General features: G+C 41.2%; 1 protein-coding gene across 1 annotated transcript; it reads right to left on the reverse strand.

Moving 5' to 3' along the window:
* Window positions 1-1,875: 1,875 nt before the first annotated feature.
* Window positions 1,876-26,697, reverse strand: LOC308105837 (extracellular calcium-sensing receptor-like; the record flags this gene model as incomplete). The annotated part of the gene is made up of 10 exons (XM_080456760.1): window positions 1,876-2,789; window positions 3,985-4,108; window positions 4,195-4,422; window positions 7,372-7,647; window positions 9,168-9,437; window positions 10,355-10,640; window positions 10,792-10,922; window positions 24,078-24,350; window positions 26,178-26,439; window positions 26,591-26,697. The coding sequence occupies 10 exons, from the start codon at window positions 26,695-26,697 to the stop codon at window positions 1,876-1,878; spliced, it is 2,871 nt and encodes a 956-aa protein (XP_080312886.1).
* Between the last annotated feature and the right edge of the window lie 34 nt (window positions 26,698-26,731).

The raw sequence follows: 26,731 nt of genomic DNA on the forward strand, positions 1-26,731 counted from the left end.
AAAAAAAAGCTTAAAAAGGGCTATTTAATCAGCCTTTTCGTTCTTATTCTATTTTTCTTATTTCGCACTGTTGGCATTGCTGCCCGGAAATATTCGGGAAGGAAAGACATTTTCTTTATTTATCTGCCCCTCGTTCAGGCCCAGTGGCAAGAGTAAACAGCTTAACCGTGAACAGCATACTCTAGTGCTGCTTGAAGTAGCTGCATGTTCAAGCATATGCTGCTGTCATTCACAATTTCATCATTACAGCTGGCATGTTCCTGGTCATGTGAACGTAATAGCAGATTCTTTATCTAATACACATTTTGCTTGCATCAATTTGGTGTTGATCTCTCCTTTTATTGAAATATATTCATTTAGCATTATGGTTTAAAGTATTTATGGCTATATTACAGTGTTGCTTCCTACTTTATGAAATTATTGAATAAATCACAGCAACGAGTACAAGTTGAGGAAGCTCTCAGCTCTGAACTCTCAAAAATCCGTACCTGGCTTACTGATAACAAACTGTCTCTACACCTTGGGAAAACTGAATCCATCCTATTTGTGACCAAACATTCCCTCAGTAAAATGAAGGTAAATGACTTCAAGGTCAAAGTCGATGACACAATCATCACTAGCAAAGAAGAGATTACCTATTTGGGATGTATTCTTGACAAATACCTGACAGGTGAAAACATGGCAGCAAAGGTGGTCAAAGGAGTAAACCAGAGAACCAGATTTATGGGCAGAGTTTCCTCTTTTGTCAACCCTCAGGCCCTCAGGACCCTCTCAGGGGCCCTGATTCAGCCCCTTTTTGACTATGCTAGCTCCTCTTGGTACTCCTACACCTCAGTGTCACTGAAGACTAAGCTTCAAACCTCCCAAAACAAACTGATCCGACTACTTCTCGGACTGGGGCCCATGACCCACCTCTCTCCCACTCACTTTGCCAGCCTAGGCTGGCTCAGGGTGGAAGACAGGGTTAAACAACTAAAAATGGGTCTGGTCTTCAAAATTGTAAATGCAGATTTGCCCGATATGCCCCCTATACCCGCATATCTGTATAAATACCTCGAAAAAGTTAGTGACACCCACAGCCACGAAACTAGAGGGAGCGTAAACAACAATCTGGTACCACCCACCCATAAAACAAACATGGGCAAATTCTCCTTCTATAGCACAGCCACCAAGGAATGGAATAGTCTAACCCCATCCCTCAAAAAATGCAGTTCGCTGGGCTCATTCAAAACAGCCCTAAAAACCCATCTTTCTGGAGGCCGAAAGAGGAGCTAGTACCAGTTTCCCTGTAGACAGACGACCCCCCCCCCCTCCTCTTTTTTGTACATATTTTGTATTTCCTCATGCTTTTTTTGTATATAATTTTTATTTTTTCCATGCTTCCCCCCCTTTTTTTTGTACATATATTTTTTAAATGCTTTTTTTTTGTACATAGTGGTATTTTTTCTGTATTATCTGTATTTTCATGTTGATTTTTGAACTGTTTGGTTGCTACTATATATGTCTATGAAATTATCTCAAGGACCCCAACGGAAACAAGTCCGCAAGGACTTTTTTGGCCGGACCTTTTAGACAAAAGCATTATAAATGTAACTGTGTTGTTTTACATTCTTTTGCCTATAAAAATTTCAATCAATCAATCAAACAAACGACAACAACATAATAATTCATTTCACATCACAGTTTTATTTAGAGTAAATTGATGTAGTACTAATTCATGGTTGAAACATACATGTTTGCACTTATTACCGGATTACTGCTTTTAGTTTAATCTGGTTAAAATCAGAAAATATTACTAACAAGATTATCAGCAATCAAAAATATGGACATTGTTATAAAACTCAAAGAACATATATTATCATTGAATTTATGCTACTAGGTCTTGGTGGCACCACGACCCATGATGGATTTTTTAGTGTTTCTCTCAGGTTTCAAAAGCATTATATAACACTTTGGTCCAAACAGTGAAACCAAAATGCCAAAACTAGATGCTAAAATAGCAAATACCTCCACTACGTCTGCATATTTGCCTGGGGAGCTGATATATGCTGGGATGAAGGCTATCCACACGGCACAGAAGATCAACATGCTGAAAGTGATGAACTTGGCTTCATTGAAGTTGTCTGGAAGATTCCTTGCCATGAATGCTAGGATGAAGCTGAGGAGTGCCAGTAAACCAATATAACCTAGTAACACGGCAAAACCAACTGTTGATCCTACTTCACACTCATAGACTATCTTATCACTGTGGTATTGTGTGTTTTTATGAGGAGTTGGTGAGGCAGACACAAGCCAGGCTGTGCAGATTATTGCCTGGATGGAAGTAAGAGCCAGAACTGTTCCTCTCTGCTGCATCACACCGAAAAACTTCAGAATGTCTGCACTCCCAGGCTTGGAGGCCTTGAACACAGCCAACACCACCATAGTCTTTACCAGGATACACGAGACACACAGCACAAAGCTGATCCCAAATGCTGCATGCCTCAGCTGACAAGTCCAGAGTCTGGGACGGCCAATGAACAGAAGTGAGCACAAGAAACATAGTGCGAGTGACAGTAAAAGTTGGAAGCTGAGTTCTGAGTTGTTGGCGCGCACCATGGGTGTGTCTCGATGATAGATGAAGATTCCCTTGACAATGGCACACATAAGTGTGCCTAGCAATGAGATGGTTGTCAAGGAGATACCCAGGCCCTCATGGTAGGACAGGAACTCCATGCTCTTTGGGGTACACTGGTCACGCTGGGGATTGGACCAGAAGTCCGCTGGACAACTAGTGCACTCTATAGAATCTAACAAAAACAGCAAGGTTAAAGATACAGCTAAGCAAAGTATTGTCCTAAAGATAACCTAGGCCTACTGTACATTGATTCATCCTACTACCATCCTATAATCCTACTATTTCCTACTATCCTACTATGAATGTGGAAACCTCTGTCCCTAAGGAGTGAGGAAACCGATACTTAACATTTCCCAAATTTAACCTGTTTATTAGATCAAATGCCCTCCACTATTTGTCTCCTCAATGGGTTGACAAATCGATCTGAAATTGCACACAGGCTTTGACCATCATATGCAGAGAGTGAAGAAGACCATTTTACACTTTTCCCAAATTTAAGCTGTTTATTAGCATTTCTCTCGATAGGGGTGAGAATCATCAATCAATCCACCATATGCCGTTGAAATAAGGCTCCCAAACGACGAATTAAGTGGCCAAGTCTTTCTGGAAGCTTTGAGGGGAGACTTCTCCCCCGGGCAATGGATTATAAGTTGTGGGCTTGCTCTCAAATTCACCTTTTTACAACATGAAAACTATGCACTGTGGGAAGTACAGACCTTTTTCGATCCTCCGCTTGCCTGGCCTAGTGGTGAGTCTTTATATCATGGATGTGTCTTACAGTATGTGTGTGTGTGTACAGTATGTGTGTCCACTACAGAGTCACGGCGGTCCTCACAAATAAACATATTCACGTACTAGAAGTTGATTAGATGCGACCATGTCACGTCTCTTTCTCTCCCTCACTTTATTGCTCGCTCTCTTTTACTCTCGCGTGCATTGCGTGACTCTCTCATCCCGTTACCGGTATTGTGATTTGAGCCAACACACACACAGCCATTTCTGGCATTAACTCGCTGTTGTTGTTTTGTTTTGTTTTTTACTTTCGGGCTCGGGCCTACAATTATGGTAATTGCTTGGGTCAAACTCGGTTCTGGTCAGCCAGATTCATGCACACAGGTGTGCACGCGCGCACACACACACACACACACACACACACACACACACACACACACACACACACACACACACACACACACACACACACACACACACTTTTGGTTGGTATGTCGTTTTGAAACTGATTTAAGCTGATTCTTTGCTTTAGGCTGTTGATCTGTAGTGACAGTTGCAGTCCCGAGTCTCTAGTCTACACGTAGTTTGGGTGTCTTGTGAACGACCCCGGGTATGGACTATTAATGTAAACCAACCAGTCTGATTGCTGATCTCTCCCCCTGAACAAGCAATGCAGTCAAAGCAGCAAACAGGTTCTCCTTTCCTTCTGGCCACACGGGTTCCAGGAGAACAGCTCTCACTGCACACTGACCGAGGAGGCTGCCGAGGAAAGTAACAATCATCAATTTCAGTCTAAACTAAATTACATTCACATCACACTCAACACTATATTAAGCTGACATTACCTTTTTGGATTCAAAGTTCCAGAAGATTTGGTCTCCATCAAGGATGAGTTCCTCATCTCCGGAGGCTGACGTCTTGACCACACCCACATACTGAACCTTTATGCTTCCATCAGGGAGCCACGCCCAGTTCATGACATCATAGATTGGTAAAGGATCACCATTCTCATCAAATGATACATGATCACCAAATGATGTGGTGAAGTTGACCTTTTTCAGGTAATACACAAGCTAGAAATTGTGATGAGCAAAATCACTACTACTGTAAAAACCTACAGTATAGGTTGACAGGAACTGGGGCCTGTTCCTCAAAAGGTGAATTAAAAAAGCCTGGCCTTAAGCCAAATCCAGGCTTGACAAAGTCGGGTCCGAAAAGCCTCGTTTATTCCGTTCCTCAGACGCCAAGCCAGGCTGAAAAGGAGCAACTTTGTCGAGCTAGGCTATGTCAAGCCAGGCTGTGTCCAGCCAGGATAATGAAGCCAGGCTGAATGGGCGGCGATTCACCGGCGACGTATTTCTATAAAAGACCATGAACTCGAGCGCAGATTCCTTGAACTTGACCAATCATGGCAGCGGGGAACAAAACTCGAGCACCGTTTTTCTCTGTGGCCGAACAGCAGCAGCTCATGTAAGCATATGAGGAAGTGAAACATGTTATCAACAGAAAAGGAAACGCGACCGCAAAAAATAGATCCAGGGAGAAAGCGTGGCAAAGTATTGCAAGCACACACAGTGTGTGTGTGTGTGTGTGTGTGTGTGTATGTGTGAAATATTTTTCTTCCGCCGTTTTATGCATAATCGCCGTATTATCTCTACCGTGCAGTCACTTTTTACGAAACTCTGCCATATGGTAGAGGGCTAAGTCAAGGGTTAGTGACATGAAAGCCACAACCATTGGCCAAACGGTGGCGCTGTAGCAATCAATTGAATGTAAAACTTTGAACAGGTATAACTCATGCCCTGTTTGACCTACAGCCATGAAACTACAATACACATATTTGTCTCCTCATGCCGAACAACTTTCGCGGTCTGACTTTTGACCTCTGACCTTTAGATCTCCCACCATTTTGAATTAGATGAAAAACAGTTAAAACCTTATAACTTTTTGAATAATTTGCACGAAACATGATTTACACATGAACATTGGACTAATATCTAAAATCCCAGTGGAAGAGAAGTTTGTACTTGAACATTTAGCTTTTATGAGCAAATGAATTTGCAGTTTTATGAAAACTATTCCTCTGCCCCTAACACATAAATGCAGACAATAACAGACTTTGCAGTATGGTAGAGGGTGATTCCAAATATCACTGAAACCAATCTTATTCCAATTGGCCAAAGGGGGGCGCTATAGCAATTGTTTGAACTTTAAACAGGCATAAGTCATGCCTCGTTTGGCCGACAGCCATGAAACGTGCACATGCCGACAGCCATGAAACGTGCTTACACATGTGCCTTGACTCATGCGGTAAGCTCCGCCCTTAAACACTTAAACCCGGGATTTCTGAGCAATTTTTTTTGCTCCTTTTTCGCCAGTTCAGGTGTGTGTATCGAATGGCTTAGTCGCTAAGATATTTGCCTCTTACTCACAAGGTCCCCGGGTCAAGCCTCACCTCATGCAGACTTCATTTAAATTGCAATGCACAAAACATGACTATCAATTAATGCATGTGCAATTTTTTAAGATAACATGAAATGCTTATTTGAGAGTAGTTATTTTCAATGTATACCCTATTTCCTTGTGAATATAGACGATCTACAATCTCACAACTTTTTGGATAGCAACGCTTTGTGAGCTTGTAAATCGGCTACTTTCATTAGTTTTGGTACCGAGGAGACATCACATTAGTGTTAGTGAAACACGGGCTTGGTTCATGATAGAAGGCAAGAGTCTATGATCTTCAACAGACACCATCAGGCTGCATGAAGCCTTAGCTCAATCAGTAGTGTGGCACCCTAAGACTCCAAAGGTTGAGGGTTCGATTCCTGTCTATGGCCATGGGTTGAGTTGTCCATAGTGAGTTTCCTAACCCCGGATTGCTCCCCTGCGTGCTATATATGACCACCTCAGCTGGGTCGAGCTGAAAAGTAGCTACCCCTGTTGGAATCATTTACGGTCTTTATTGTGGGCTTGCTGCAGGAACAGTGAGCACACTATAGATATCTTCACTATTTATAGACTATATTCTCCTCAAAACTTTAGCACCCTACTCCTCCTACATACTTTCACTTAGAAACTCCATTCAAACTTTAAAACATCCAGCTTACTGTGGACGCCTATGCTTTTTCTTTCTTTTTTCAAATATTTAACTTTAAGCGCCCAATGCCACGTTAATGGCCATTTAAAGGGTAGCAACATTAACACACATGAGTCTATACCTGTTACAATGCTCTATACCCCAGGTGCTGTGTTGCTACTGCCAGGATTCGATCGCATGATTTTGTGGTTCAGAGTCTAGAGCTCTTCCAACTGAGCTACCCAGACACAAGAAAAATTACACATTGACATTCCATCAACGTGCAATCTTTACACTACAGATTTTTTTCCCCCTGCATTATAAGCAACACAATGCATAGATGCATTACAATATCCACAATCCCTCAGCACTCTGCTCAGCTCTTCAGAATGCTAATTTGTTAATTGCATATGGTGCTTTGTCTCAAGTTCTATCTATTCTGTTTCTATGTTTTATTGTGTTATTGTTGCATATTGCTTTTTGCCTTCATTCCTTGGCCCCGTGTATCGCTGCTTGCAGCTATATTTATTATTATTATTATTATTATTTTCTAGAGACCTTTTCACAAGTGGTAACATTTGGAGGGACAGCGAGTGCATTCTCCGGCAGCGGAAGCTGCCGCGGAGATGCCGCGGCGGAGCAGGTGCCGGGAGGCGGGGCAGCAGTGAAGACCAGCGCAACATGCGAGAGCAACGAGCCTGAGTAGAATGTTGAACATATAATTACCACCTTCCCCCTGTACAGACCACCTTCAGAAGCCGGTCTCTTCGACGTGGGGGCAAGGCTACACAACACTTAGCTGGCCATCTGATGCTACATGAAAGATCCTGCTACGTCCATTTTTTCTTGCTTTTCACCAATGTCATATTTACATTTTCATTATTATTCTAAATTTGAATCCAACTACAAACGTTAACAGGTAAACTGTGAATTGATATCCCACCTGCCATGGCTGTATTGTCTGCAAACTGGCACAGCTGTGCCCAGTGAAAGGCCCTCTTCCTGGCACACACAGCAACATGTCATGGAGGGCATGGGCCAGGGCATACACAGCCTTGTACACATTATACTCTGGTCTGAGGTCAGACACGTCCAAAAGTGTAGTTTCTGCTGTTCCAAGGTCCTCTTGTCCAGTACACACCGCTCCACCAGCATCCACCCAATCTGACGGAAGGGGTGAAAATTTACACCGAAATGTGTGCTCCCAAAACTGCCTCACCTAAAGAAACCCAATGAAGACTTAAATAAAATGACTTAAAATAAAGATTTATAAATGTTAGCTTAAATACAATGTGTGAAACAAAAGACTCACTATGTTATTTTCATGGCTGTTGTCTGGGTCATTGTCAGGATGTATTGTTAACAAGAAGTTCTTGAGACCTGGTAACTCCCCACGACGAAGGGCAACACCCAGGGTTCCTCTCAGATACGGCAAGTAGCGAGGAGACTGAAGATTAGTAGTATGTGTCGTCCAACCTGCACTGGCTATCCATTGCAGACCTGTCACATTCTGCTTTACCACCTATTGAGTGTGTTGAAATAAATGAATGAATAAATACACATTAACAAATGAATGAATAAATACACATTAACAAAGGAGCACTCCTGCACATCACGATTAAGAACATCATTTACAGGCATTTGGAACATACAGTACTGAATACATAGTGACACTACCACCTAGGTTTGGTTTTAAAAGAGGAAGAAAACATAAAACTCTGCTGTCACTTGTCACATGTATGTACAAACCATCCAGTACCAGCTCTAATTGGCTAAGTGAAGAGTTATGTGGCAACCATCCTTGTGACAGATGTACCCATTGTTCTAATACCAGTACCAGATAAGTATTTTATCATCCACAGACCGGACAGGAATATAAATTAAATTGTTTTATCAATTGCAACACCACTCATTTTGTTTACCTGTTAAAGTGTCCCTAACTAAACTAAACTAAACGCAATCTAAAAATACGTATAGCAGAACAAAGCGGGCGTTCAAAATTTGGTAACATGGAATATGCCATTGCACGACATTATAAGGAGAGGGGCCATGGATCAGCAGCCACACTTAAATTCATGGGCAGAGAAGGTCAACCTGCAACCTATGGGCGGTGACATGAAGAAACTACAAAGGAATTACAAAGGAAAGCTCATCGGATTCAATGGAACCAGATGGCTTGTACGGAAATTTAATTTTTTAATGATTTTAAATGCCCTGGTCAGATGCGTGTATTTTTTATACGTGTATATATATATATATATATATATATATATATATATATATATATATATATATATATATATATATATATTAGGAGTTAAGAGGTTTTGTCCTTATCATTGATAAGAACAGCTGACAATGGATCTCCAAGCTCACAATGGATCACAATGCCTGAATGAATGCCCTGATGCTTCATGACACTGCTTATATTGGCCAATAATAAGCAGGACTTTAAATATTACAATAACTTCTACAAAGAGGGTTTCACGGAGTTGCAGTTTCAGTAGAACTAGTGAGAGAAACACTATATTAACTCATTTCTTGACACATTGTTCTTCTCAGAAAACACTACATAGATTTTAGAAATAGAATTAATTGTTTTCATAACATTAGTGTCAGTGCTGAGTTTGATAAACAGGTACACAAAAACCCTGCCTTGTTAAAGTTAGTTTTCTTCCGCTCTGAGTCTGCAGCAACGCTGTTTGCCACGCAGTACTGTATGTATTTTTATATACAAACCTCCTCCATGAGATTAACCATATAGCTCCCATATGCAAGTGCAAGGACCACACGAGCTGTGGATGTCTTCATCGCAGAGACAATCCTCTGAAGTTTAGCCAGGTCATTGTCCCAGGGCAGAGCCTCTGAATAAGCCACACAACCCAAACCAGACTGGACCAGGTCAGACTGGAATGTTAGGGCAGCATCCCGGCCATAAGCATCATCACTAAACAACACTCCTACCCAAGTCCACTCAAACCACTGCATGATCTGGAGCATAGCTTCCACCTGATTGGAGAAATAATGGAGGGATACGTACTTAGGTTAGATTATTTACATACTGTAGTGGTAAATTATAGAGATTCCACAATGGAAAAGGTCTAATCACTGTCCTTGATGTTGTCAACAGCAGTAGTTCCCAACATTTTGTTTGTTGCGGAATGGCTGCACTAGAGGAATGTTTGTGTGGGTGTGTGCGTGTGTGCGTGTGTGTGTGTGTGTGTGTGTGTGTGTGTGTGTGTGTGTGTGTGTGTGTGTCTGTGTGTGTGTGTGTGTGTGTGTGTGTGGGACATGAACTACCAGACACCAATTATATTGTCTATTGTGTGTAGAAGTTCACCTGGAAGGCATTACTTGGGATTGTTCTAAAGAAGGATGGGAACTGATTCATGTCACTCAGACAGGAGCAAGTAGCATAGTGACTTACCTGAAAAAGGCACACAACATCTGTTCTGTAATATACTACATTATTTATTTATTCAACTATTATTATTATTATTATTATTATTGTTGTCATTACTATTATTATTATTATTATTCAAATGTTTTTTTGTAGAGGATGTGTGAGCTCAGCGGGGAGAAACGGACACGACACTGTCCCAAAACATCAAGTTTTAACCCCTAACAAATTACTAGGCTACACAATTTACAAAGATATGTGGACATTGATTTTTCAATTGACAGGCAATAATATAACAATAAACCCTCCAAGGCAATCGCCTGGGATACCCTCCCCCCCTCTATCTGTGCGAGTGTGCGTCTCTCTCTCTCTCTCTCTCTCTCTCTCTCTCTCTCTCTCACTCAAGCTGTAAAATAACCATATACATTATGTATCATATTTTACATTTGTTAATAGCCACACAAAATGATAATTAAGTGTATATAAAATAGGTTGTGGTAAAAGGGGATTCTAGTAGTAAACTTACCATGGGCACTCTGTACAAACCTAATATTCTAGAGATGGCAATAGAACCTGTTGACGTATCAGGACCCACAATTCCGAGCACTGGAGGGGAGCCAACACAGCTCTCATCCAGTTTAAACTGCCCCTCTCTCCCACTGACCAATGACAATGCTGCACGGAATTCAACACCAATATTGTAACAGGTATCATAGATTCTATAACCCAGAGTCACATTGGGCAGTAGACTGGGGTTTCTGTTGATCTCATTAATGGCAAAAGCCATTGTCTGGGCCTGTTTGAACCCTCCACTGTCAACACTAACACACACAATTACACTGTAACCTTGAATATCTATATTTATAGAAATATGTAACATCATCTAATCCTGGTACAATAATTTACAGTATATCAACACAAGGTCCATGTTCTCATACTTGATATTATACTTGTGATTCTCACCCATAGCAAGCGGGCTCCTGTTGCTTGGAGGTGAAAGTCAGCTCAGGAAACACGGAGGAGAAGTGGATCACAAACAAGCCTCCCAGAACCACGTCTCCAGCCTTGTAAAATCTGTTGGGATGAAACTGTTCCTGTAACTCACAAGAAATGGAAGGAGAGGAAGACAAAGGAGAGAAAGAGGAGAACGATATCAAACACGAGTACAGGTATGAAAGCAGGTGTGTGTGTAGAGAAGCCCTCATGACTGTCCTCCTCTGTCTAACACCCTCCCCTCTTCTCTACATCCATTGTCCAGTTGTTATGTTTTATACACAGTGCTGTGCCATCCCCTGTGCCACCTTATGCCACTACGTAATGTTTGACCAGCGCCGTTCTGCCATGCATCAAAACCCACTGGAGAGCTCCTCTTCCCAGGGGTGATAGCAGGCTGACTTTGTAATTGTGTTTATTGTGCCCAGTGCCCAGTCTTCTGAAAAAAAAAATGGTGGCCAGACTTCTCACAGGTGTGAGGGAAAACAAGAGTAAAGCCTACGGCATATTCGATAGTCCCTCAGCTGAGTTATGTCATCTGCCAGCTCCACAAACACACACGCATGCGCACGCGCACGCGCACGCACACGCGCACGCACACACACACACACACACACACACACACACACACACACACACACACACACACACACACACACAGTGTTGTCTTTTTAATTCCGTATTTTTTTAATTAACCCAGGCCTTAGAGATCCACAAGATTGAAACTGTACAATAACACCAATTAAATATCTCATGGCTCAATGCCTTGCTAAATCAGCTGTTCCGATTCACTTGTTTATTTGTCCGATTGTCAAAAGTGTAAGTTTAATACCTTTAATACAGCTGTCTAATTTCCGTATAATTATTTGACATGTAGAGTACAATAATGTATCTTTATATGAAAATGTGACATAATAACTTATTTTTAATTCACAGTTCACATCATACAAATACACATTGACACATACACAATAATTAGTCATTTAATAGTAATGTATTAGTCTCAGTACTATAGATTGTCAGGGGGACGTTCTCCAAAAATAACAGATCTACAAGCTCACAAGTTATGGCCTTTTAAATCGGCTATTGTTGGCAAAGAGATTGGGTGTAGAGTTAAAAGAAGACAGTTGCGACTCAGATCCGTGTTACTATACATATATGTGCATATGTGGACCGAAGATGAGCTCTCTAGCTGCTCAGTAGCCTGAATAACAGCCTGTTGAAAAGAAAAAGGCCCAATGGAAGGTATTTGGTTTTTGATTGATGAGCATTCTCAACAGCTGAGGGATTGTGTCTAGCAGGGTTAAGAACATTACTCATGGACACCTCAACCCATGGCCATAGACAGGAATCGAACGTTCAACCTTCGGACTCACAGGCTGTCACACTAGTGATTGAGCTAAGGCTTCATCCAGCCTGACGGTGTCTGTTGAAGATCATAGACTCTTGCCTTCTGCCATGAACCGAGCCCCTGTTTCACTAAAACTAAGATCAGTGGTTCACAAAGCATTTATCAACAACTAGTTTTTCCACAACTAGTGAAAGTAGCCGATCTACAAGCTCACAAAGCGGTGCTATCCAAAAAGTTGTGAGCTTGTAGATCGGCTATTTTCACAATGAAGTACGTCATACATTGAATATAACTACTCTCAAATAAGCATTTAATGTTATCATTAACAGTTGCACATGTATTAATTGATACAGTCATGTTGTGTGCAATACAATTAAAATGAAGCCTGCATGAGGTGAGACTTGAACCAGCGACCCTGTGGTTGCAAAGCAGATGGTTTAGCAATCAACCATTGGACCAACAGACCTGAACTGGTGAAAAAGGAGCTCACACAGATGACACAGTTTCACGCAAATTGCTCAGAAATCCTGGGTTTAAATGTTTTTCAAACTGCTCAATATGGCGGAAAATCTAAGGGCAGAGCTTACTGGTCAAAGTGATAGATGTGTTCCTCATGACTCAAGGAACATGTGTAAGCAAGTTTCATGACTGTCGGCCAAACGAGGCATGACTTTTGCCTGTTTAAAGTTTGCATTAAAAAAAAATTACTATAGCGCCCCCCTTTGACCAATTGGAGTAAGATTGCTTTCAGTGATATTTGGAATGACCCTCTACATTACGGCAAAGTTTCAAACAATTGTGAGTCTGCATGTATGTGTTAGGGGCAGATGAATAATTGTCATAAAACTGCAATATTCATTGGCTCATAAAATATATATTTTTTCATTTATGGAAAATCAGCCACTCACATTTTGTCGGCATAGGTCCAAAGTACATGTGTAGAACGTTTCACGCAAATTGCTCAAAAATCACTGCAGAAACACAGGTTTAAGTGTTTTTCAAACTGCTCAAAATGGCGGAAAATCTAAGGGCGGAGCTTACTGGTCAAAGTGATAGATGTTTTCCTCATGAGTCAAGGCACATGTGTAAGCAAGTTGCATGGCTGTCGGCCAAACGAGGCATGACTTAGGCCTGTTTAAAGTTTGCATTAAAAAAAAAATCCTATAGTGCCCCCCTTTGGCCAATTGGAGTAAGATTGGTTTCAGTGATATTTGGAACGACCCTAAAACACTGCTCAAAATGGCGGAAAATCTAAGGGCGGAGCTTACTGGTCAAAGTGATAGATGTGTTCCTCATGACTCAAGGCACATGTGTAAGCAAGTTGCATGGCTGTCGGCCAAACGAGGCATGACTTAGGCCTGTTTAAAGTTTGCATTAAAAAAAAAATCCTATAGTGCCCCCCTTTGGCCAATTGGAGTAAGATTGGTTTCAGTGATATTTGGAATGACCCTCTACATTACTTTTTTTTTTTTATTTAAATTTTTATCCCACGATTTTGTAACCCTATTTTTTACACCCAGTGCCAATTGTCTATGTAATCCTGGGCACTACCTTCCCTCTGCCAACCTAGGGAGGCCAGGGCCGAGCTCATGCCTCCTTCAATGCATGAGAGCCAACTGACCTTCTTGTCACCTGACAGGGGAGAGTTTCCCTAGATGGACGTAGCGCGTGGAAGGAACACGTTATTCCAACCAGTTCCCTTCCCCTCCATCAGGCGCCCCGGCTGGCCAGGGGGAGGCAGTATAGTGACCAGGATTACTGCATGTTTTTGTGAGGGTACCTACCCTAGGAGACACGGGGAGAACATGCAAACTCCACACAGAAAGGCCCTTTCGCCAACCCCACCTAGGGTATGGGCACTGATGACGCGGAGGAGAGAACACGCCCCCAGCGCCCACAGCGTCCCCTGCGGGACCCTCTACATTACTGTAAAGTTTCAAACAAATGTGAGTCTGCATGTATGTGTTAGGGGCAGATGAATAATTGTCATAACACTGCAATATTCATTGGCTCATAAAAGCTTAATGTTTTAATTTATGGAAAATCCGCCACTAACTTTTTGTCTGCATAGGTCCAAAGTACATGTGTAGAAAGTTTCGTGCGGATTGCTCAAAAATCCCCGGAAGAAAGTTTTTTTTGCTGCTTTTCATATATGAAATGGTGTCATATTTCTTATTTAATAGAATCTGAACCAACTTTTGAAATCATTCACACATAGACACAATGCTTTTTGAAGGATTTAGTTGCTCCCAGCCCCGTGTATCCTACACACAATGTTTTGGTCCGTTCCCATCGAAAAACAGCGTTTTGCAGTGTTGCCAAGTCTGCTTATTATAAGTGCTTATTTTGGGCTCTTTTTCATAGACCTGGTTGCTTGTTGAAAAATCTGGCAACGCTGCCACGTGTATATAGCGTGACACTGTTGCTTTTCTAGAGGCTGCAGTGTGTGCAATTGAATAAACTTAGGCGGCTACACTACTACTACTACTACTACAACAACAACGATTACTTTTCAGGGTGTTAACTGCGGTTAATGAGGGAAGTTTGGCAGACATGAATGTTGCTCAGTTGCTGTAAGCCCTGCAGTTAAACAGACAGGCGGGCATGTGTTTGTTGTTGTTCAAGCAAGTTCTCTGATCTTAGTACCATAACGCATGCATGCAGCTATGGCTGGAGGTGGTGAACATGTGACATCGCGAAAAGACACCCAACTTAATATTTTGAAGGAAAAAATAAGAATTAATTAATTAGTTACTTTTCCCCCCGCATATTGTGCAATTGACTGGCACTAAAATGCCATTGAGCAAAGCATTGTTACATCAGCAGCTCCAGTTAGAGGCCATGATGCAGCGAGGCGCATCCCAGGTCTGTCTGTCCCCACATTCCATCCCGCCCCCTTCCTCCTCGGAAAGGGAATTAGGATGGTTCCAAGAACTGCTGCTGGTCCACCCTTCAACTTGCTGAGCATCCAGATCATTCCTTTGTAGATCATTTAATTACTGGTCTGTCGCAGGGCTTTAGAGTAGGCGTAGTTTCAGATTTTAGTGAGACGTTCATTTGTAAAAAGACTGAAAATTGAGGGAGCTTTAGGCATGAGCTCGGCCCTGACCTCCCTAGGCTGGTGAGGGGAGTGTAGCGCCCAGGATCACTTAGAAATTGGCACCGGGTGAAAAAATAAGGGTTACAAAATCGCGGGATAAAAATTATAAGAAAAAAAAAGCTTAAAAAGGGCTATTTAATCAGCCTTTTCGTTCTTATTCTATTTTTCTTATTTCGCACTGTTGGCATTGCTGCCCGGAAATATTCGGGAAGGAAAGACATTTTCTTTATTTATCCGCCCCTCGTTCAGGCCCGGTGGCTAGAGTAAACAGCTTAACCGTGAACAGCATACTCTAGTGCTGTTGAAGTAGCTGCATGTTCAAGCATATGCTGCTGTCATTCACAATTTCATCATTACAGCTGGCACGTTCCTGGTCATGTGAACGTAATAGCAGATTCTTTATCTAATACACATTTTGCTTGGATCAATTTGGTGTTGATCTCTCCTTTTATTGAAATATATTCATTTAGCATTATGGTTTAAAGTATTTATGGCTATATTACAGTGTTGCTTCCTACGTTATGAAATTATTGAATAAATCACAGCAACGACAACAACATAATAATTCATGTCACATCACAGTTTTATTTAGAGTAAATTGATGTAATTTATGGTTGAAACATACATGTTTGCACTTATTACCGGATTACTGCTTTTAGTTTAATCTGGTTAAAATCAGAAAATATTACTAACAAGATTATCAGCAAAATATGGACATTGTTATAAAACTCAAAGAACATGTATTATCATTGAATTTATGCTACTAGGTCTTGGTGGCACCACGACCCATGATGGATTTTTTAGTGTTTCTCTCAGGTTTCAAAAGCATTATATAACACTTTGGTCCAAACAGTGAAACCAAAATGCCAAAACTAGATGCTAAAATAGCAAATACCTCCACTACAACTGCATATTTGCCTGGGGAGCTGATATATGCTGGGATGAAGGCTATCCACACGGCACAGAAGATCAACATGCTGAAAGTGATGAACTTGGCTTCATTGAAGTTGTCTGGAAGATTCCTTGCCATGAATGCTAGGATGAAGCTGAGGAGTGCCAGTAAACCAATATAACCTAGTAACACTGCAAAACCAACTGTTGATCCTACTTCACACTCATAGACTATCTTATCACTGTGGTATTGTGTGTTTTTATGAGGAGTTGGTGAGGCAGACACAAGCCAGGCTGTGCAGATTATTGCCTGGATGGAAGTAAGAGCCAGAACGGTTCCTCTCTGCTGCATCACACCGAAAAACTTCAGAATATCTGCACCCCCAGGCCTGGAGGCCTTGAACACAGCCAACACCACCATAGTCTTTACCAGGATACACGAGACACACAGCACAAAGCTGATCCCAAATGCTGCATGCCTCAGCTGACAAGTCCAGAGCCTGGGACGGCCAATGAACAGAAGTGAGCACAAGAAACATAGTTTGAGTGACAGTAAAAGTTGGAAGCTGAGTTCTGAGTTGTTGGCGCGCACAATGGGTGTGTCTCGATGATAGATGAAGATTCCCTTGACAATGGCACACATAAGTGTGCCTAGCAATGAGATGGTTGTCAAGGAGATACCCAGGCCCTCATGGTAGGAGAGGAACTCAATGGCCTTAGGGACACACTGGTCATGCTGGGGATTGGACCAGAAGTCTTCTGGACAACTGGTGCACTCTGTAGAGTCTAATAAGGAGGGCCATGTTAATTGGACAGACACATACAGTATTATATTTACCTAGTGTACATAGCCACAAGATGTAAACCAACCAGTTTCATTGCTGATCTTTCCCTCAGAACAAGTAATGCAGTCAAAGCAGCAGAAAGGTTCTCCTTTCTTTCTGGCCACACGGGTTCCAGGGGAACAGCTCTCACTGCATACTGACCGAGGAGGCTGCAGAGGAAACAAACAGGGATCAATTTCAGTCTAAACCTAGAAAAGTGTGTTCCTCTGAGCACATATTATCTCCACCAGGCTGGGTTGCCTAGCCAAGGCTGTTTAAGTCATGGGTTAAGGCCATCAGGAAGCTTGTGGATACAGTATTTCTACCACCTACGGTGCAACTTTACGCAATTGTTGTGCAAAAGTGCGCTATTATAGAAGTCTTTCAAAATTCTATTTCAATTTTAAATGCCATTTTCTGTAAGAAATAGCTCCCTTACAATGATCGTTTAAGCTAATTTCACACGAACATTGTGGAATTTCAAAACCTTGTTTGACAGTCATTGTCACATGACTCACAAGACCATGTGTAGCTAATGGTGAAAGGTAAGGCAAGAGTAAGGCATTCAGAGCCAATCGGCATGTAGTATAAAACATCCAAATGATACAAGTTTATTACATGACCCCAGCAATAATGTGTACCGATTTGTGTGATAATAATAATAATAATAATAATAATAATAATAATAATAATAATAATAATAATAATAATAATAAAGCAATTGAGGTGTGTCAAAAGGTGTGTTTTGAAGAAAATGTCAATTGATTCCTCCCCACACACATGTTGTGTGTTGTCACTGCTGTTGTATCCCACTGACTCTGTCAGGACTCTCAAAACGAGGTAAGGACCCAAATCAGCCACATGAAACAAGAAATGACCTTAAATAGTCTTTACTTTGAAAACGGAATAACTCAGGTACACCTTTCACGCCCTGTGTGCATGCAATGTTTGACGAAGGTCAGTCCAGCGGTATCCGATATTAGCTACACACAGATTGACGGACACACACAGACAGTGGAGAAAACATAATCTCTGTCTCCCATCCTAGCAGAGATAACACATAACATTCACATCATTAGCTCAACTTTAGCTATTGCAGAGAGTTAAAGTGACCTTTGTGGATTCAACGTTCCAGAATATTCCATCTTCATCAACATCAAAGATGAGTTCTTCACCTGTGGAGGCTGACTTCTTGATCACACCTACGTTTTGAAGCTTTGTGCTTCCATCAGGGAGCCACACCCAGTTTATGACATCATAGATTGGTAAAGCATCACCATTTTCATCAAATGATACATCATCACCAAATGATGTGGTGAAGTTGACCTTTTCCAGGTAATATATGAGCTATAAATGGTGGTGAGCAAAGTTATGAAGAGCAAGATACTACTGCATACAATATACATAATAGCAATATATATATATATATATATATATATATAAATAAATAAAAAGTTAACAAGTCAGGCTCTCTTTTAGATTGTGTAATATTTTATTCATTTAAGTGCTTTCTATCATTTCCAGGATGTTCTCCTTTTTTGGGGGGCAATCAGATTCTGATAAATATGCTGTTGTCCCACCAACAAACCAGTGATTTTATTTCATTTTTATTTCTAATGCTCAATTCAACTCTCGTTCCATTTGAAATCTTGCCGGACACCCCGTGGGACTTGAGTTCCTTTGTTATCGCCGTTTTAATGCGAAAGTAGCAGATCTACACGTTCAGACCAGTTTCATTTTTTTTTTATTGGTACCAGACACTGTAAAACTTAGGCTAGCCTACTACTTATCACATTTCTCTTGTAGTCTACCTTAATTTTATTTAAACAAAAACACTTTTCATCTGACTAAAGAGATTATTTTGATTATAAGTTCCGGTTTCATGTCAAGGACAGGTAAAGATTGTTCCTCCATTGAGCGCTTCTCAGCACCAACCGTGGCCAATGCATACAGAGACATAAATAGACGTATGCAGTCTTTGAAATAATGTTTTACTGCATACTATATTTTATATTTATATTTTTAATATTTGATAGGTCATTTTTGGCCAATTCTGACAGTAATACTAAGCGCGGACATGTGCAAAAGAATGCATGTACTCCAAACAGCGTTCGGAATAAAGTGTTTATATGGTCAATTCCGATTGGTATATACCGGTATATACTGACCGATATAATCGGTCAGTATTAGGGGAGAGCCGCCATGTTTGTAACGCGTCATGGTTGCAACAAGCATGTTTTCTCTTGATTGGTCCATTTTCTCATAACGTCATCACATCAGTATGTGACCAGCATAGACATATAAAGGTAGACGCCTCCTCTGGCTCTGAAGCGTCGGCATCTCGGACACACTTCCGCTTCCTCTATGCTTCCGGGGGGAAGCTGGAAACTTCCGTGTGCGTCACAGAAGGGGGCGTTCGGTAGGCCAATCAGAGGCAGGTGGGGTGGGTCTTTTCTTAAGAGGCAGCCGCGCAGCAACTAGTCAGTTGGACGCGCTGTGATTAGCCAGTAGTTAACGTGATGTGATTGGTCAGTAGTCAAACAGCCCCCCGGAAGAGCCTTGTATTGAGAGACCAGTTGTTACAATGAACTGCAGAGGCCAATGAGGTATCTAGGTTTCTATATCTATGGTGACCAGTGCTGTAATGAACATGCCCAGGAAGTAGGAAGTATTTTCATCCAGACTAGAGAAAGTTATCGCAGAAAAACTGATTTATCTTAAAGTTAGTAAAAAAAATCACCTTGAGTATCTTTGGTCTACAAATATTTCCTTTAATGTTGTCGAGCTAAAATCCACATGGTTGTCTGCATGTATCTGTTCTTCATCAGTTTACATCGTTTTATTACTCTATGCACGTTAGCTCTGTTCTGTAAACAAAGCCAAAGCAGTGGAGCACAGAGCGACCCGATTGTAACACCCATCTGTTTAGGTGTAATCAATGGATTTTCCCATGGAATTTACTCAAACTGCTATCCCGGTAAGATTTAATAAATTCCTTACGTTTGATACATTATCTTATCACATCCTTGGTATGAAAACAATGTAAAACAGTTGCTTGAAATGAATATAATTGATTTAAGCTGAAAACGATTTGTTTAATGCCGTTTTTTAGCAGTGTTACTTTTGTAACTATGGCTGTTACAATTAGTCTGATAAGCGCTTAAAATGTAACGTCGGAACAGCGTCCACTTTCGGTTTAATAACTCACGACCTATTTTATCAATTGAAAAACTTTAAGTGATTTATGATAGCAGACATGTGTAGGTTCTTTGCTTGAAAATATTACATATGTAGGTAAAACGATCGCCGAGTAAAAGACCGAAAGGTGAAAACATTTACAATTGAAGCGGCCCTCCCCTACCTCGGAACTCGGGTCTGTCTATCATTATGTGTAATACCCGAGTGGATCCGAGAAGACCCGTAGTATGCCTCCTGTGTGTGCGCACGGCTGCACTAATCAGGAGAGAAATGCAATGAAGTGCTGTTTAACTTGTGTGTAATGTTTAAGAGTGACCTGGGATCAGGTTTAGTGCAGCAGCGACGTGAAAATGGCTGTGCATCTTGCGCAATGTTTTAGGCTGGTAGCTCAAAAAAGTTCAGCTACGCAGTTGAGCTACAGCGGTGTTTACTTACGTAAAAGTATCAATCCTAGAGCTTGTAGATCGGCTATTAGTACAGTACTTGAGTAAATGTACTTAGTTACTGTACACCACTGATGCGCACCGCAACGTACTGCAAGGCAAGCCAGCTGCCAAGCTGATTTGAAAACACCGGCGTGCATTCATGGATTCCTCTGACACCGTTGTCCTCAATGAACGAGGTGAAAGCAAAGCTTTAATCATAAAATGGTCAGTGGTCAGTAGGTCTGCTATTATTTCATAAAGTCCACATTTATTTACAAAGATAACCTTTTGTCACACATATTAAATTAATACCTCTGCGGATATTTATTTATTTTTGTATTGTTTCATAATGCGCTTTTTTGAAGGGGTGTCAGCAGGATCGGGGTCTGTAAAATCTCGGAAAAAACGGGTTTCGGAACAAATTTCACCAGTCCAATTAGGGTCCGGGTCCATAAAAAATTAAGTTGGAACGGGTCGGAATCGGACGAAACTGTCACGGGTTCTCTCGGGTTTGGTTTTGTTATTTGAAAAAAATCTCGGAACGGGTCGGAATTGGATCAGATTTCACATTTCCATTTTGGTTCCGGACCGTTATTTTTTTTACCCGTGAAGAGCTCTACTTCATGGCAACGCATCAAAACCACGTGACTTCCATAGGGAATGAATTGAAACGGCTTCACCATCCCCCCCCTCCCCCATGAAGCATGCATAAAGCATGCGTCGAGTGTTTTAACTGTGTGTACGAGGCTTAAGTATATTTTGATGCCAATAACCCCCCCCCCACACACACCCCAAAATGTTGTACAGTTACTGCAAACACTAAATAATCCAGGACTGGTTTATAATTATCTATGAAGTACGGTTTATAAGATCATAATGTTTCACTGCAAAGTGTTCTTAGCTGCTGTAGTTTATTAGGTGTGTGCTGTGGAATTTGATTGACAATGGAAGATAGTTATTCACACACTTATATGATATACAAGACAAGGCTTCTTGTAGAATCAGTAACCTCTGGCTCCGTCCCCCCGTCCCATTTTATCAACACCCGTTTGATGGGTGGAAAACGGTAGTTTGGTTAATTTGTTTTTTCTCTTGGATGTGTTAAAAACTGATTGACCAGTAAAAAATAAATAAATACGTATACATTTTTATTCTAAATTTGGTTAACTGTGAATTAACATCTCACCTGCCATGGCCGTATTGAGTGCAAACTGGCACAGCTGTGCCCAGTGAAAGGCCCTCTTCCTGGCACACATTGCAACATGTCATGGAGGGCATGGGCCAGGGCATACACAGTCTTGTACACATTATAGGTGTGTCTGAGGTCAGACATATCCAAAAAGTTATTTTCTGCTGTTGCAAGGTCCTCTTGTCCGGTACACACCCCTCCACCAGCAGCCACCCACTCTGATGGAAGGGGTGCAAATTTACACTGAAATACGTGCTCCCAAAACTTCCTCACCTGAAGAAACACCATTAAGACTGAAGATACATTTATACTTTGTGCTAAAACGAAATGCACGTCACACAATGTGTCTCACTACGCTCTGAGTTTTGAGCATTCATACTGTCTGAGACTCCCCGACAGTGTCACCACAAAATGTAAACAAGGAAGTAAATGTGATCTTATCGTATCCATGGTAAAGGAGCTGACAAGTATCCCCATTAAATCAGAGTACGTGACCTTTCATTTTTCCAGAGGTACGCAACACATTCTTTTGTAATTTTTACCTCACTTTCATCATGTGACGTTTCATTCAAAACGTGTCACGCAAATCATATAGGACCTAACCTAAACCTAACCCTAACCATAACCTTAGTGGGGGAACATAGGTCCGGGGAACATAGGTATGACCCCCAATGGGACAGATGCTTTATTGGACCAAACAAATCTGTGACATTACGAGCACAAAGCTCTTCCTCAGACTTTCCTTTGTGCTCGAAACGTCACAGATTTCTTTGGTGCAATAAAGCATCTGTCGCATTGGAGCCCTCATTGTGCGAGCGTTTATTTATTCTTCTCTATACTGTTCGTCGCTCAGTACCTGCCCAAACTTGGGTTGGGGATGTGCATGTCGGTTCTCTCTTTTCATATTTACTTTAGATATGACCTTTAACACCGTGAATATTTAACAACTAGCCTTACATCCCTATTCTGGGGTGAACGATTGGTCAAAGAAAGCAGATCTACAAGCTCAGAAGGGGCCCTACTAAAGAGCACTGGGGGACTCCGGTCAACTGAGTATTAAATGTTTAAGTGGTTAAAAAACAGACATCAGTTTGACATTGACATTGCAGCTTAAAGAGTGCAGCGCATACCATGCTAGTTTCATGTCTGTAGTCAGGATCATTGTCAGGATGTATTTTTAACAAGAAGTCCTTGAGACCTGGTAAATTATCTGCACGACGGATGGTAAAACCCAGGGTGCCTTTCAGGTACGGCATGAAGTGAGGAGACTGGAGCGGCTTATAGTTTGACCAGACCCAAGTGGCTATCCATTGCAGACCCGTCACATTCTCCTTTACCACCTGTACAAAAAGCGGTGCGTGGTCAAAGCCAAGCGCATCATCAAGGACAAGCACCACCCAAGTCACAAACTGTTCAAAACCCTACAACGACCGCGACCGTGCAAGGGGCCCTACCGCAGTATCAAGTGTTCCACCACCAGTTTCTGGTGCAGTTTTAATCCGGCTGCTGTCAGACTGCTGAACAAGGCATGAGCCTTGTTCAGCAGCCTGACAATAGGCGGTACTGTCCAGCTGGTCGCAGACTTTTTTTTTGGCTCTTCCTGAACACACCTGTGGATTATACCAGGGACAAATGACTTGGACTTAGCTCCCCCTTGGACATACCTGTGGACTACACCAGGTACAAGTGACTTTATTTTTTTTGCTCCCCCTCATGGAGCTACTTGCGGATTATACCAGGGTCAGTCCACCTTAGATGGATTATGCGGTTGACACGCACTGACTTTTTTTGTCTTTTTATTGTGCTCTTTTTTTCTCTAAGCACCTTAACGTCCATAATATCATGCACAGTATACATACATTGCTGCTATGCTCAGGCACCTTAGTTTTTCTTTTATCTCAGGTACTTGTAAATATGTAGATAACTTGTTTGGCCTTTTGTTGTTCTCTTGTTTGATCTCCTTCCCACTTGCCCCCCCACCCCTCTTCTTCCTCCCCCCTCTTCTTTCTATGGAAATAACGTTGCGATGGGAACGATGTACAAAAACGAATTTCACCCACTTTTTTACCTTGTAAACCTGTGATGTGACAATAAATCTGATTCTGATTCAAATATGGTGATGTGTTATTTTTGTTGTTCTAAAAACAGTTAGTTATAGCAGAGACGTGTGAATCCTGGGTAAGTTCTGATCTAGAGCTATTAACACTTTCATGGAAAAATATCACTTACCCTAGCTTTAATTATGAATTCCTAAATGAACATGAATCATGACACCAACCTCTTCCATCAACTTAAGCATATGCTGCGCATATACAAATGCAATGACCACACGAGCTGTGGATTTCTTCATCACAGTGCAAATCCTCTTAAGTTCGGCTGGGTCATTCTTCTCAAATGGCAGAACCTCCACATAGGCCAGACAGCCCAGACCGGACTGGGCCAGCTCATACTGGAAGGACTGGGCAGCTTCGCTGGCAACTTCATTGTCAACGATCAGCAATCCTACATAGGTCCATCCGAACCGCCTCATAATCTGGAGCACAGCTTGCACCTGATTGGATAAAGAATGGAGTGATAAGTAGTGGTGGGAGAAATACTCAGATTGTATTTTTTACTCAGTAGCAATACCAGAATACAATTTTGCAGTACTTTTACTTTACTGGAGTATTTCCAATTGTCTATACTTTTACTTCTACTCCACTACATCTCAGATGCAAATATTGTACTTTTACTCCACTACAATTATTTGAAACCTTTAGTTACTAGTTACTTTGCAGACATTATTACATTATAAAACATACATTAACCACTTTAGCCCTATTTTATACCTAGGCTATTTGAAAATAGCCGATCGACAAGCTCACAACGCGTCGCATCACGACGCGTTGTGAGCTTGTAGATCAGCTATTTTCAAACATTTTAGTGCTTTTACTTTTGGTACTTGTACATTTTGATAACAATACTTTTGTACTTTTACTCTAATCAATTTTGAATTCCGGACTTTTACTTGTAACAATGTACTGCTACATTGCAGTATTGATACTTTTACTTAAGTAAAATATTTGAGTACTTTTCCCACCCCTGGTAACAAGTAAAAGGTATATACATACAACATTTTACTTAAAGTACCAAAGTATTAGCATCAATATGTACTTTAAATCAGTTTCCTACACAGATTCCACAATGAAAAGGTCTGATCATTCTCTTTTGATGCTGTCAACAGAGACCTTCAGCTCACAAGCAAGTAGAGGTGGGTAGAGTAGTCAAAAACTGTGCTCAAGTAAATGTATTGTTACTTTAGAATTATTATTATTATTTTGAAGACAACCTTTACTACTACTTGCGTAATTGAGTATGTGTACAGACGTATCTAGTGAAAAGATCTTCACAAATATACTTGAGTAAAACCTATCTTACAAGTACAATTCATTAAAAAAAAGTGACTTACGTAAATTAAACTGATTAAATTGAACTCATTGCTATCCACATCAGGTGATGTAATATTGATTAGACTCACTAGAGGGAGGTATTTGTCAAGTGTGTGGAACATGAACTACATAATAACATATTGTGTCTGTAGCAGTTCACCTGGAAGGCATCACTTGGGATTGTTCTAAATAAGGAAGGGAACTTGTTCCTCTCACTCAGACAGGGGCAGGTGTCCAAATAAGTGACCTACCAAAGAGACGAATCATCATTTTTTTTAAAAGAAATGTCCCCTACAATTTTCAATTTAGGCATTTAGCAGACACTCGTATCCAGAGTGACTTACAATAAAGGTAAATAATAGCATACATAGAATGCCAGTTAAGTGCCTAACTATGATGCAGTTAAAGCAATAACCTAGCATCTATGTAAATAATATTCTATCTAAATAACAATCTGAACATTGAAACTATATGATAATAGGTAGGCTAAACAATGAACCATGTTAAGTCTTAACATTTGTGGGAGAGTGAAGTGCTAGGGGGTGAGGTGGAGTATGAAGAGGTGAGTCATCAGATTATGGCAGAAATTGGGGAGTGAGTCTGCAGTTTCCTACAAGCAGAGCATATGAGCAAAGCGGAGCAGGGAGTGCGAGAAAAAAAACTGTGTTGTGTTTTGCTGAAATAGCAATTCACCTAGTACGGCCTCCCTCTCTCTATACCTCTCTCCCCCCTCTCTCTTCAACCTGGCACATAATCCTGAAATTCTACAGGCTCACAAAGTGTCAAATCACAATGGACAAAATATAATGGGGAATTCATTTATGAATTTAACATACATAAAAAGATGACATATGAGAGATACAAGGTTTCTGTCCGACAGTGATGATATTTTAGATGAATTCATAATCAATAGAAAATTGGTGATGGCAGGGTTGAGGTAGATAACTTACCATGGGCACTCTGTACAAACCTAATATTCTAGAGATGTGAATAGAATTAAATCCACACACAATTCCCAGCACTGGAGGGGACCCAGCACAGCTCTCATCCAGTTGGAACATCTTCTCTCTCCCACTGATCAACGACATTGCTGCAGGTACAGCTCCAAAGGGAATGCATTCATCATAGAGATAATATCCCAGAGTCACATTGGGTAGAAGGCGGGTGTTTGTGTTGATCTCAGTAACGGCAAAAGCCATTGTCTGGGAGAATCTGAACAAATCAATGGAAAAACTACCACACAAAATATTACTGTAACTTTGAATATTTATCGTTGTAGAAATACACAACATCAACTAATCATATGGTACTACTATCTATAAAAAATGTTCTCTAGTTGCTATTTTATTTGTGGTATACTCACCCTTTGCAAGTGTACTGTGGCATGGAGGTGAAAGACAACTCAGGGAAGACAGCCTGGAAGTGGATGGGAAACACGCCACCCACAACAATGTCACCAGCCTTATACATTCTGCTGAGATTAAACTGTGCCTGTAACTCGCAA

The sequence above is a fragment of the Gymnoscopelus braueri genome (genome assembly GCF_963280865.1).
Source record: "Gymnoscopelus braueri genome assembly, chromosome: 18".
Classification (NCBI taxonomy): Eukaryota; Metazoa; Chordata; class Actinopteri; order Myctophiformes; family Myctophidae; genus Gymnoscopelus; species Gymnoscopelus braueri.